The sequence below is a fragment of the Dipodomys spectabilis genome, unplaced genomic scaffold (genome assembly GCF_019054845.1).
Source record: "Dipodomys spectabilis isolate Male_0828 unplaced genomic scaffold, ASM1905484v1 ptg000054l, whole genome shotgun sequence".
Lineage (NCBI taxonomy): Eukaryota > Metazoa > Chordata > Mammalia > Rodentia > Heteromyidae > Dipodomys > Dipodomys spectabilis.
Genome location: NW_024870731.1, coordinates 22,549,155 through 22,563,613, shown reverse-complemented (window position 1 = coordinate 22,563,613; position 14,459 = coordinate 22,549,155). Strand labels below are relative to the sequence as shown.

At 37.9% G+C, this 14,459-nt stretch overlaps 1 protein-coding gene across 7 annotated transcripts in view; it reads left to right on the top strand.

Annotated features, from left to right (window-relative positions):
* Window positions 1-14,459, top strand: part of Fhit (fragile histidine triad diadenosine triphosphatase) — a 1,324,198-nt gene that overhangs the window by 591,272 nt on the left and 718,467 nt on the right. For 6 of the 7 annotated variants that reach the window (XM_042680216.1, XM_042680219.1, XM_042680218.1 and 3 more), the window contains one exon: window positions 5,023-5,140. In XM_042680216.1, coding sequence (XP_042536150.1) covers window positions 5,023-5,140 — 118 coding nt within the window. Of the gene's footprint in view, window positions 1-5,022; window positions 5,233-14,459 lie in introns of those variants that run through there. The other variant, XM_042680221.1, reaches the window with a different exon arrangement.

Sequence of the window (14,459 nt, the reverse complement as noted above, 5' to 3'; positions counted from 1 at the left end):
CGAAACCTCCCATAAAGTGCTACAGTTATCTTTAAATCAGATTTTTAAATTGGGGTCTTTGAAACCTTCCAAAGTTCCAAGAAACCCTTAAACAGTACCCTCTAAAAAGAGTATGGAGAGTCACTAAGATTCTAAGCATATTTGAATAGAACCTTGACCTGTTGGGTTTACTTGGCATCTTTGAAATCTGAGGGTTGGATCTAAATGATCTAATAGGTCCTTTTTCACATAGAAATCTTTAGAGTTGTCTTTTTCTTTTCCCTAGAAGAAATTGTAAAGCATTTGGCAGTTACATGGTTTCCCTTATTTGCAATAATTAGCACATGTCTAGGATAATCTTATCATATGAGCAGAAAAGGTCAAAAGCTGTGTACATATGACCATATAAGATGATGCTAAGCAAAATGAACCCCAACGTATGGACACAAGAGGTTTTTCTTTGTCACTGTTGTTTTTAATGTACTATGTGAATTTTTTGGTTCTTTTGTATGTTCTTCCCCCTATGGTATATCCCCTCTTGTCACTATATTTGATTTTGGTGCCCTGCATCTTGTATATACATTTGTCTAATTTGGGGAGGGGAAGGGGAATAACAAAATGCTGAAACAAGGACACAGGATGACCCATTGCAACAATGAGACTCACAAGACACTATGCTGGAAATGAACTTTACAACTCTGGGAGGGGGGGGGGTAAGTAGGGGAGGGAAGGGATAGTAGGACAAAAACAAAGGAGGGGGTAACAATGTTCAACAAGAAATACACTCACTACCTTACTCATGTAACTGTAACCCTTCTCTACCGCATCTTTACAATAAAATTTTTTAAAGAAAATTAGCATAACATTTGAAAGCAAAGCAGGAAGAAACCTGATCTACTTTGAATTACACTATTGTCATCCCCTGGTGTTAATGGTTTGGACATTTTAAATTTGAAGGACTACATTTGCTACTGTGGTCATTGAACTATATTCTGCTACAAGGCAGGTGGCTTATGCACCCCATCAGAAAATGACTGATCAAATCCACTGAGTCACAAAATTAAACGTGGGTAGTAAACACCTTTCTGTTACCTTTTTTCTTTTAATTAAGTTTGAAGACAAAGTGCTAAAACTAATGTGATGCCACCAGCTGCTGAGAATGATGGGAGACAGAGAGGCAGAGGCAGAGAATAGGAGGTAGAGAGGGTTATGTATGTATAAGCTATGGTAGGAAGGTAGAACGAGGGTACGTTTCATTGGCTGAAAAGATGAGAGATTCATTAAGTACAATGGAGGCTAATAGTTTAATATAAAACAGTTTTTTAAATTATCTTTAAGTAGTTGTAAAAAGGAGTGGCAATTTAACAAATAAGTTATGGATACAATGCATCTTGATTAATAAAAACAAATTCTTATTGTTGTTATTATTATTATTTCATTGGTTGTGGGGCTTGAACTCTGGGCCTGGGCACGCTCCCTCAGTTCTTCAGCTCAAGGCTACCACTTGGGCCACAGCACCACTTTCAGTTTTCTGGTGGTTTATGGGAGATAAGAATCTCACAGACTTTCCTGCCCAGCCTGGCTTTGAACCTCTATCCGCAGATCTCAACCTCCTGAATAGCTAGGATTACAGGTATGAGCCACCGGTACCAGAAAAACAAATTATTTTTAAGGAACACCATCTCTCTCTCACATACACACACCTGGTTGGATTTTGTTAATATACCTAATTCTGTTTAGTTTATAAAGGATTTCCATTTCTGAAGTGAATCAACACAATTATCTATTTCTTGGCTACCACTAGTCTGAGGGTCTAACTGGGTTAGATTCCCTAGCCCAGATACAGTTCTAAATGCTTTATATATATTATCGTCTCAGGAAATTAATACAGAGACCCTTATTGAAAGTACTAACATCCTACACTAACTTAACAAGTATAAAATTGTCACAAGGCTTTTCTCCACAGAATATTTAGACTACAAGAAGGCAAAGGAATATTTAAAGTGTTAAAACAGGCCAACTTTGAACTTACTAAAACTGGCTATGCATTTAAATGGGAGGGTGAAGTAAAGATACTGTCCTAGATAAACTCTCACAGTTTGCCAAATATAGACTGTTTGGATAATAATTTTGGAGAATGTAATATAGTAAAATATAATTCTGTGGAAGGCATAAAATATGAGGAATAAGAGCATGTAGGGAATTTAGTGTTTCTTTTAGTTCTTTGTATAAACAGGCAATAACAGCTTTAGGCTGAGCAGTGGTGACTCATGTCTGTAATCCTAGCTACTTGGGCGATAGAGTTCATGAAGATCCAGCCTCCTGGAAAATCTAGGGTGGTAAGGTGCATCTTTCATCACAGCCATGGTCAAGCTGGCCTGGGCAAAAAGTGAGACACTCTCACAACAAATAAACACAGTGAAAAAGGCTGGAGGTTTAACCAAGCTATAGAGCATGAAGCCTAGAGTTCAAGCCCTAGCACTGACAAAGAAAGAAGAGAGGGAGGGAGAGGGGGAGGGAATAAGAAAGGAAGGAAAGAATGAAATAGAAAGAGAAAAGGAAAGAAATAAAAGAAAGACAGGAAGGAAGGGGAAGGGAATGGAAAGAAAAGCAAGGACTGTAGTGCATAGGAGCATGGTAGAGTAAATGATTAGAAAAACTCACTAAAGTACTTTTAAATTCTATATAGGGTGTGCATAATCAATTGAAGGTATCTCTGCACTTTTTGATGGTATCAAAAATAGGGTACATGGTTCTCCTGTCTATGGAAGAAAACCCAAGTAAGTAGGAAGGAGAACAAAAAGTGAAATGTATAAAATGATGAAATAAAACGTGACACACATTCAGATAAGAAGTGGCCTAAACATATAGGGCTAACTTTGTCAGGCAACTTCTCCAATGGACAGGAAACAAAGAGCTACATTTATAGAAAAAACCAATGAGGTGATGAACAAAGGCCGAGCTGTCAAATATAAACAGAAGATGAGTAAGATCAAAGGAGTACCACGAGCTAGAATACATATCCCGGTAAGTATAGGGCTTTGGGACGTACATAATAGTAATTTGTGGATTTGCCATTGATTTGTTATTGTACTTAGAAATTTAATCCCACCCTCAAGAAACTGATGAAGTAAAGTAAGTAATGAGAGGGAAAGCAAGCAGACAGAGATTGGGGCAACCATGAATATGATCGTTAGCACAAAGAATTGCCTCAATAAAAGCAGAAAACATTTTATTTGAGAGAATGTGTGGGTTAGAAAGAAAGGTTCATCTTATGTATCAGTTAGGAAGTCTCACATGATAAAATCTAATAGTATAAGGATTCTTTGCAACAATGAATCAAAATAAGTGAAGTCTAAAATAAAGACAGAATTTCCTTTTGTGATAGGTTCACTGGTGAGGCTATATCTTCAGAACCATTTGGTGAGATAGTTTTTGACATCCTTATTGACCCTTCATTTTTTTCATTTTAAAAACCAGCATTAAAAACAAAACAAACAAAACAGGTGGGCACTGGTGGCTCATGCCTGTAATCCCAGCTACTCAGGAGGCTGAGATCTGAGGATAACAGTTCAAAGCCAGGCTGGGTAGGAAAGGCCATGAGACTCTCATCTCCAATAAACCACTCAAAAAACTGGAAGTGGCACTTTGGCTCAAGTGGTAGAGCACTATGAGCTGAAAAGTTGAGGGACAGAGCCCAGGCCCAAAGTTCAAGCCCCATGTCTGACAAAAAAAATAAGATAAAAATAAAAAAAAATAAAGCAAAAGCTCAGCCTTTGTACCATTGAAACCTCAGCTTGGTTCTTTCACCTGAAATGTGCCATGGGAAGCATCTCTTTAGTAGATAACATGTGATTCTCATTGCCTTCCATGTTGCTCTGAACATTTGCCTTATTAAATGATCCTATATTTGTTGGTGTATTTGGTACAATACCCATCATTTTCCTGGTTTCATCCCATCTCTTTTCTTTACGATCCCGTCTCTTTTTTTCCCCCATAGGTCTATCTGTGCTTACAAGTTCTGTAGGCTATTCATGAATTATAAAAATGAAGTAATTTCTCTAGGGAGGGTGTGCCAGGGTCTTTTGGAAAGTAGCTTTGTCATGTGTAGCCATCACTGAATGGAAAATCATTCACTAAAGAGGAACTTGAGACAATTATGCACCTTGCTATATCTTCCTTTTTATAAACCAAGATTTTTTTCTCATCTCAAACTCTATTTTGTTCCTTCCTTTTCTTTTTAATTTTGCAAATGACGCGTAATAGTTCTTGGGGAGTATGTGTATGTTTTTGTAATTGTAGACAAGGTCAGGCAGTGTTTGTACTTGCGCTAAATTGCTGTTATATAAACAAAGATAAAACCATTTGAGAGGAGCATTTAAGAATTAGAAGGTTTATAGTCAATACCTAACAATGAAAATTTTCAGCTTAGCAGAGATGACAAATGGATGTAAGTAAGTGCTTAATAAATAGGACTTTGTGGATATGAGGTAACAATCTGAAGTGTGAAGAGATTTAACAGTGTAGGGCTGCTTTGCCAGTGCATGTCCAAGCTTCTGCTTGAAAACACTCACTGCAGTCCAGGCAACATTGTAGGGGGAGTGGAGTAGGTTGAGGAACATAAAGATGATGAACATAAAAGAGGTCATCTGTACGTGTGTGTGTGCGCGCGCGCATGCATGTGTGTGTGCGCGTGTGTGCATACACCAGTACTGGGGTTTGAATTCAGAGCCTGGACACTGTCCCTTACCTTTTTCATTCAAGGCTGACACAAGCCACATCTCCTCTTCAGCTTTTTGGTTGTTAATTGGAGGTAAGAGTCTCATGGACTTTCCTTCCTGCCTGGCTTCAAACCATGATCCTCAAGTCAATCTCTTGAGTAGCTAAGATTACAGATGTGAGTCACCAATCCTCATTAAGGAATTCTTCACAACCAAGAATCTTTAGTATTGGAACTCTCTCTCTTTAAAGTAGTCCATGAACTTGTTCCTTTCTTATTTGAATTTTACAAATGCCTACTTCCTCTCTTGTCTTCTATTTCAGATTTCATCTGAGAAAATGTCTTTTAGATTCGGCCAGCATCTCATCAAGCCATCTGTGGTGTTTCTCAAAACAGAACTGTCCTTTGCCCTTGTGAACAGGAAACCTGTGGTTCCAGGTCGTATCCTTTTCTTTTAAGAGGTATGAAAAACCCTTCTGCCTAATCAACAAAATGAACGCAGGATTTGTCTCCAATGTCTGTTAAAGAAAAAGGTAAGAATCCACCTTTTTTCCTCTTTGGAGAGACCAGGTATGATGTTATTCACATTTATTTTGAATCCAGTTGGTGGCACCAGTAATATGCTTGATCAATGTTGCAGAACTTCTGAAAGGAGTTGCTTAGCAACCAGGGCTTCGGAGGTGAATTTTCGCTTGACCTTTTTACTACTGGAGCTGTGTAAATAGGTGTTTCTAAAACTGGCCCAGTAAAATATCCTTGGCACTTTGGATTCATGTTTTTCATTGTGAATTTTAATGGTAGAATTCACATGGTAACTTTGCCATATGGAAATGTGATATTATATTACAAGCTAAGGGGCTGGGAAGGTGGCTCAGTGGTAGAGCGCTTGCCTTGCATGCCTGAGGCCCTGGGTTTGATTCCGCAGCACCACATAAGCAAAAAAGAAAAAAAAGCCGGAAGTGGCGCTGTGGCTCAAGTGGTAGAGCGCTAGCCTTGAGCTGAAGAGCTGAGGGACAGCGCCCAGGCGCAGAGTTTAAGCCCCACGACCGACAAAAAAAAAAAAAAAAAAAAAAAAGGATATATTACAAGCTAAGACTTGCTTTGTTTTGTTAATTCTTGGAGATTGTTCAGTTATGAGTTTTGATTCAACTCATCTTAACTTGGAAATCACCTATGATGGGATGTGAAATGACATCTTCTCTTGGGTAAAACTCCTGTTTAGACTATTGTCCAGTGTCTGGACAGTAGTAGTAGTAGAAGAGTTATTTTATCTGTGGGGAAAGACTTTTTTCTTATTGACTTCAGTAGGAGCTTTATTTTTCTTCTACAGTGAAAGTTATAGGAGTTTGTGAAATACTTGGAGAAGTTATTTTTAAGTGATTGATATGATCATTTATGATTGTGTACATAAGGATTTTGTTGAATTTTCAGTTTTTTTCTTTACTCTTATAAAAGGCAATGAGAACAAAGCTTCCAATTTTAACGTAATACGTATTTTTCTGTGCAGAGACATGGTTTGGAAATGATTTTGTAATAATTCTGAATGTGCAAGTATACTGAGAAGTTTTTCAGGATAGGTTATTTTTTTTTTATTGAATAAAAGTACTTAAGAAAGAGCCTTGTGAATACTTAGCCATGGTAATAACACAATAAGAAGAAAACATTTACCAAATCACAATTGCATGACAGATTGCCAAATTCTTTTTTTTTTTTTTTTTGCCAGTCTTATGTCTTGAAATCATGGCCTGGGTGCTGTTTCTGAGCCCCCTTGTGCTCAAGGCTAGCACTCTAGCACTTGAGCTACAACAACACTCTCTGCTCTTTCAGAATAGTTTACTGGAGATAGAGTCACATGGACTTTCCTGCCTGGGCTGGCTTCAAACTGTGATCCTCAGATCTCAGCCTCCTGAGTAGCTAGGATTATAGATGTGAGCCACCAGGCCTGGCTTAAAGTGCCAAATTCTTTGAGTCCAAATTTACCTGAGTTTTATAAATTTATAAAAACAAATATCAAACTATAAGCTAACAAAAATGTTATGTATCATTTTACTTTGTAATATTTTAAGGTTTTTTTTTAAACCATTAAAGATACAGTTGAATCAAAATACCCAATAATAGAAAAATACAATATTCTGTTTATAAAAATAAATGAAAATAAAAGCTGAAGGAGGATGATTTACGAAGATGCCTATAACAGTATAAGTTTTAAGATGTATATAACAGTTTTATATAGAATTCTCCTAAAGGACCTTGAATTTTTGGAATAATAAAACATTGTAGTTTTTGTCATTGTCTTTTTCCAAGGGATTAAAAAAACCCTACTAACTATAAATTGAGATGGAAAAAGATTATAGTTTAAATGTCATTCCCCTCCCTACGCCCCTCTTCCCCCCCTCCCCCCCGACCCCCCGTGGGACAGTTTTAATTGACTTTTAACAAAGAACTATGGGAGCTTGGGAGGAAAAAAGTCAATGCAGATGTCTAAATTTTACTGCCTGCGACTCAGAAAATGTGAGGTCTTAGAGATGTACTGATTTTCAAAATGGCTAATTTATGCAATGAACCTGGCTTTATGAGTTTTCTCATTCCGTATCTTGATTTTTTTCATGATGTCTCAAACCAGCGCTGAAAGTGTGATGAGTAAGCGCTGCAGTGGACATACATGAGAGAAAGGGGTAATGCTTTCTCGTAGGGAAGAGCTTCCGTGCACAGGGTGCGCTTGACGACTGTCTGTTTCCCACCAGTGGCTCTGGGGGTCACCATTTTATAAGTGAATCCGTACCAGTTACCTGAGTAAATGCCAAGGACATGGAGAGTGCTCATTAAAAGAAGCAGCTTATTTGGAAAGTAGCAAGAGGACCCAGCTCTTTCTGAGACTAGCAGTAAGAAGCCAGTATATGTATATTTTTGTAATCAATACACTCTGTTAGGCTATTTCACATCTGCAGTGTTGAAAATGGTTCTAGGGCCAGTGGATAATGTATTCAGACAATCCTTTTTTATGCGTTAATTTTGTAACTTTTTATTTTATATTACCTTTGTAAACTCTGTTAGGTTTCAGCTGTGAGAAGCATCTTACTAAAGCCACTCATTTACTTGCAAAAAGCCATATTCTTTTGTCTTTAGATTTGCTAACTCAATCAGTGGATAGCCCTGTCCACTAACATTTCATTAAATAAATGGTAATGTGTCTGGAGTAGGCTTTTATCTTTCCCCAGCATTTTGTCCTGCCTGCCCTGCCCTAACCCTTTGGTATAGGCCATCCAGTGTTTTTGCAGCTTCCCTGTTTCTAGGCTGCACCTCATTCTAAGCTATTGCTCTGAACACTTCACTCAGCAACCCACTGAGGACTCCCTCCATATGTTTGAAGGAAAAGTTCACACTCTGGCATAGGTTTTAAGGACTTTTCCTATTTTCACTTTATCATAGTTCTCCTTTGCCGCCCTTGTACTAGAGTTACAGAATTCCCCATCCTTTTCATTTGAACTAAGATGCTTTGATAACTACCCTCCCTCTGAGGAAAAAAAGAATCTGTCCTCATTGTTTGTGACACTTGATTCTTTATTCACATGTTGATTCATTCAGAGCTTTATTATTGAGCTCATACCCTGGTCTGGCACCATGCCAGACACTTCATCCCAGTCTGCCTCATGTCAGGACTATGTGTAGTCTTGTTTGCATAGAAAAGCATGCATTCCTGTGAGTAGAACTTCCTTTTGCAGACCTCTTTTCTTCTTCTTAGCACCCCACAGTACTATGGTTACTGAATTTAAAGTGAAACTGTGAATACTAGAAACATACTCACTTCTGTAATGAATGGAATGGCATGATAAGGGTCTACTGAAATCCTGTCTTTTCATATTGTCATTCTCAAAGCCAAGTCCTGTCACCATTTTGTCTTAGACTTTACAGAATCCTATTTAAATGATATTTTCCCAACATTCCCTATGTCAGCGACAACTCTTGTTTAAAATTATGTGGTGTTTGGTGGCTTGTCTTAAAGGAATGAATAGATTGGCCTATGGGTAAAGATGCTTTTTCCATTTCTAAAAGCATGTTAATTTGTCAGTGGAAAACTTTATATTTATTTACAGGCAGCATACTGACATAGACATACAAAATAGAAGCTCCTATTTTCTATTTTTCTTTGATTCTGAGTAAAAGCAGTATTCAGGTGACCACTCATGAGATGCAAATGTTATCTTTGAGTTCTTGCCCTTAACTAACATTTTGCTGCCCCTGACTACCCTGTTTTCTTATGACTTTTTGCTGGTTTTCAGAAGTAAGAAAGGAACTGTTTGATTGGAGACCATAGATAAGCTTTGAAACAGAACTGTTTGCTTCATTCTCAGGAGAGCCACTTCAGTCCCTCCTTGTCCCCACCTAAAGCAAACACTCCTGTTTCTTGCCAGCAGTGCTTAAAGCCGATTGAATAGGCTTTGGCCACTGTGGTACAACACTCCAGAAGAATGTGTCAAAATGTCTTTAATCCATTAATTTCCTGTTACCAGAAAGTCCTTCTCAGAGGTTCTTTAGGGAGGAGAACAGAATCATTTTAGAGAGTGCATCCTCAGAATTTTGCAAAGAATCTTTTATTCGTGCACATTAATGCAGGTCAGCTGTTGTTTGTGGCTTCAATGAGCTTGAGCCATTGTGGTTAATACTTGTTTCTTTCCCCTTGCATTGGGCTGTATCTACCTGAGCACTTGAGTTGAGCATGAAAAATGAATGTGAACATGACTGGATTCCATTTGGGGACTGGGGCTTTTATTGTAAATAGTATTATTCATTTGTTATGTCTTGTTGTTTCCAGCAGACAGTGTATTGATCTGTGGATTGCTATTCAGAAGAGCATATGGAGCTCTAACATGAGGGGGAACATGGCAGAATTGGTAGACAGTCTGAATGTGGAATATAAGGATAGAGAGACACTTTGCTAGCTGACCAGATACTATCTTATACAAATCATTTGTCAACGGTTTATTGAATCAGTAATTAAAAAGAACAATGTCTCTTGACAGCTGCATCGTATGCAGAATGTTACTAGACCAAACAATGTAGGAATGATGCATGGAGAACAGCCTTACAAAGTGGGTGTGTGAAGAACTGGAGTAGGCATCTTCAAGAACATTTCTCCTTATATGTGTATTGCAATGGGAACTCTACTCTTAAGATTCAGCCTAGGGGAAAAAACAGAGGAGGAGGTAGCAATGTTCATAGGAAATATACTCATTATCTTACTCATGTAACTGTAACCCCTCTGTGTAGTATCTTTACAATAAAAATATATACTAAAAGAAAATTCAGCCTCAGTAGAAAGAAAATTAAAAACTGTACATTTAAATGAGTCACGTTAACTTTTCTGTTTTCAGGTCTTTGACACATTGAGTACTGCTTGAAATAAATGAAAGACTAATAAAAATAGTTTTCTTACTTAACAGTGATTCTTACAGAGTAGATACTATAGATAAAAGTGCCCTTTTAGTCCTTCCATAAAAATCAGGAATATTTGTCATTTCCTGAGTGGGTTGCAATCTTGTGAATTCCTTTAATTGTTCAGGAAACGACAGTTATTAGTGATCTGACGATCTTTCATTTCTCAAAACCGTTTCTTTTAAAATCTTCCTGTACAAATAAAAATGTGCACAAGCACTCTTTTAATATCCTTATTGCTAAAGTTAGAATAGCGATCTTAAAATTGCCCTGAGCACATCTTTGCTCTTCTCTGTGTGCGCTTGTTATATAGCTTAAAGACTCCTGCAGACATGTACAGAAACAATCTCACTGTTCTTTCTCTTGAGCTGTGGTGGACACATTGGTTTTCTTGTCATTTTTTTTTAATTTGGCAGCTTATGGTGCTCAGAGATATGCAGATAGCAGCAATTGCTCAGTTGGAACTTTCTTTTCTCTCTTTGTTTGTGAAAGATTTCCAGATAAATCTGTACCTGTCCTTGGTTGTGAGAGTATAATGCTACACGTGTGAGAGTTTATGTGCTAGAACCTGCTAGAACTTTAGCTTGCTATGGCCTTGGACAACAAGAACAAATGAGATTCTTGGTCAATTTCCTCATTTTCTATGGTACCAGCATCTATTTCCAGTGTTTAGAATCTTGTAGTGAAGAACCTACCAATCCTCATTGGAAGACAAGCCTTTTGTGACTGGCACCCTTCTTAACTTCCCATCCAAGACACATGGTTTGTCTCAGATACTAGCTCATTTTTGAGGGTGATCTTGAGGTGACGTTTTGGGTCATCAGGCATTTCCTGTCATAAGTGCCACAGGGAAAAGTGTCAGACCCTTTCTCTTCCAACCTTACTTTTAGTTTTGGAAGCTGAGACATTCATTTTTATTTCAATATATTTTCTTTATTTTATCTTATTGTAAAGATGCTGTACAGAGGGGTTATAGTCACATGAGCAAGATAATGAGTACATTTCTTGTCAAGTATTGTTACCTCCTCCTTTGTTCTTCTCAATTTATTTTCTTGTGGTACTGTAGGTTATGGGCCTCACCCAAGCTAGGCAAATGTCCTACTATTGGACTACATTTCAAGTCCTAGAATTTTTTTTATTGCAGATTGGATGATAGATTGGTGGGACCTGTCACTGAAAGAATTAAATAGGAACTTCATGTGCAATGAAAGTCTGAAATTGAATGGAGAAAAGTAGATGTCCTTTGTGTCCCCGTCCTAGATTTTCAGGTGAGGAAGGTATGTATATGTTTCAAGCGTGTACACCTCACGCAGGCTGCTTCTTGTTCGCCACTGCCTCTATCTTGATTCTCCTGGCTCCTTGCTGCCTGAACCATGGCAAAGCTACACAAACCTGTGGTGGTCTTGTGATCCGTCTGGTCCCTGTTGTCCAGAACTTAGTTTTGACTGTCTTTTCTTGAAGTTGACCTCTTTCCCTTAGTAGGATTTATCTTATAGCTTTAGACTCTTCTGTAAGTGAGATGGACTGGCGTGGTCTGACCTGGTTATGCATTATAGGAGAAAAATTCAGCTGTTGTTTTTTTTTTCAATCAGGGCTTTTAATGGGTACATTTCTCAGAATCATATGAAGTTTATGGAATCACTTTCCCCAGTAGAAAGGATGTAGTTGAACACCTGCTGATCTATTCATAATTCTATGCATGTGTGTGTCTGTGAGGAGCAGGATATTGGGAATGCTCTCTCAAGCTCTAGCAAATGGTAGGGTGATCATTTTACCAAAGGAGCACTTTGAATATTTCTCCTGTGAATTGTGACATGAGCGTCCCATAGTGAGAAAAGTTATTCTCCATTTGTATTGATTTCCATGTGTAATTTTCTCAGGTAGTTTTAAACTGTCATGGTTAACAACTGCTGAACTCTGTTCATTATATTCTAGGCATATTTTTGACCTGATTTCCATGCAAGTCATCAGATTGTAGGGAACAGGAAAAGGCTGGTCATGGTGTTACTAGCCTTGCACTTGTAAAGGATTATAATTAGGAATAATGAATGGAATAATACATTATTATTCACAAGAAATGTCACATAATTAACTCAAATAATGCAAAATATATTCTCATTTCCATTTGGAATGAAAATAGATTTCCTAGAGCATCAGTAGGCAGTTAATGTTTATTCTATATTTTCATACACATATCAAAGCTGTTAAAATCTGAATGTAGATGGATTTTTTTAACATACTTAGTCAAGATTCCTTTATTTTCCTAATACAGCCTGTACATATTATTTATTTATTGTATCTACATAATTTGTGTATATGTTCAACTCTTAGTTAGCATAATTAATTTATATTTATTGTAAATTAATGGTCTAATTTATTTACTTAGCTCCCATTTCCTTTTTACAAGCTAATTGACTGAAAAAAATGTAAATTTGCAAGTAGCTCTTGGGCTTAAATCCTAAACTGGCCTTATTAGAACTCTATGTGATGCTAGATATCTGAACTGGTTTTGTAAAATATTTTTCCTGAGCTTTCTACTATAGACTGTAAATAACTGGAGTCTTGATTTGTTTCTGAAAACTCATTGGAGATGAGATAGGAGTGGGCTCGGTCCTAGCCAGGCAAGTTATTTTTCTTTGTAACAATTAGCATGACACATGGCACTGACCAATGTCAGCAGTAGTTTCTGAAAGTACTCTGCTTCACCAGGCAGCGACCTATTAATTCCTGCATGGTGGAGAGATCCAGAGTCCCAGGGGAGGAGCCAAGGAGATGACAGGCAGCATAAAGAGACAGTAAATATGGGAGTATCTCAATGTTTTAATAACGGGAATGGGCGTGCCAGTAGCCACAGACAGTGTCACTATCAGCCCTGGTTTTGGAGAGATGAAGATTGATGGGTGGAAAAAGCTTCCATGGCATCCCTGGGATCCAGTGTGCTATTTGTTCTTCAACACTATCGAGGATAGCACAGTTGTCGATTAAAAAAATAGAACTTCATACACATTCCAAACAGCCATTTCTTCTTAGTTTAGGGAAGGCTCATCTGTCTCAGGAGGGTACCAAAGCAATGTGATCTCTGTCTGCCTTTTTCTGGTGCATGTTTTTTAATGTCTTACATTAAAATAGTATTTTAAATAAATAAGATGACATAACCAGCAAAAAAGGTGTTTTTTTGCCTTTTAAAATTTTATTGTGAAGATGCTGTACAGAGGGGTTACAGTTACATGAGTAAAGCAATGAGTACATTACTTGTCCATCATTGTTACCCCTTCCCTTGTTGTCCCACTATCCCTTCCCTCCCCCACCTGCCACACTCCTCCCACCCCCATCCCCCGCCTGAAGTTGTAAAGTTTGTCTCCAATATATGGTCTTGTGGGTATCATTGTTGCAATGGCTCATCCTGTGTCCTTGTTTCAGTATTTTGTTATTCCCCTTCCCCTCCCCAGATTAGACAAATGTATATACAAGATGTAGGATACCAAATCAAGTACAGTGACAACAGGGGATATACCATAGGGGGAAGAGCATACAAAGGAAACAAAATAAAATCACATGGTACATTTAAAACAAAGACAGACCTCCTGTGTCCATATCTTGGGGTTCATTTCACTTAGCATCATCTTATATGGGTATATGTACATAGCTTTTGAGCTTTTCAGCTTATCTGATAAGATTATCCTATATGTATACTAATTCTTGCAAATAAGGGAAACCATGGGACCTACATTTCTTTGGGGCTGGGTTACTTCACTTAATATGATTTTTTTCCAAGTGTTTCCATTTCCTAACAAATGGGGCAATGTCATTCTTTCTACACACACACACACACACACACACACACACACACACACACACACACACACACACACACACACACACACACACACACACACACACACACACACACACACACACACACACACACACACACACACACACACACACACACACACACACACACACACACACAACATTTTCTTGATATACTCATCTACTGAGGGGCATCTGGGTTGGTTCCATATCTTAGTTATTGTGAATAATCCAGCAGAAAAGTTTTGAACTCACTGTTTATTTTTATTGTTATTAATCTGTGAGCAGTTTCAGTGGAAAGTCTGAGTCTCAATTTTGTTGCTGATATCTTTACGGTTGTATCATCGTCTCCTTGCTGTCTTCTAAGAATATAACTAACCTTTGTTACTTCTGAAGCTCTGTACGGTTTGAGCCTGATTACCTGGTAGGAGCTATGTAGAACCAGGTATTTTAGCCTGACTGACAACATAATTTTCTCTTAGGTAAAATGAGTGTGAGTGAGGCTAAATTCCTA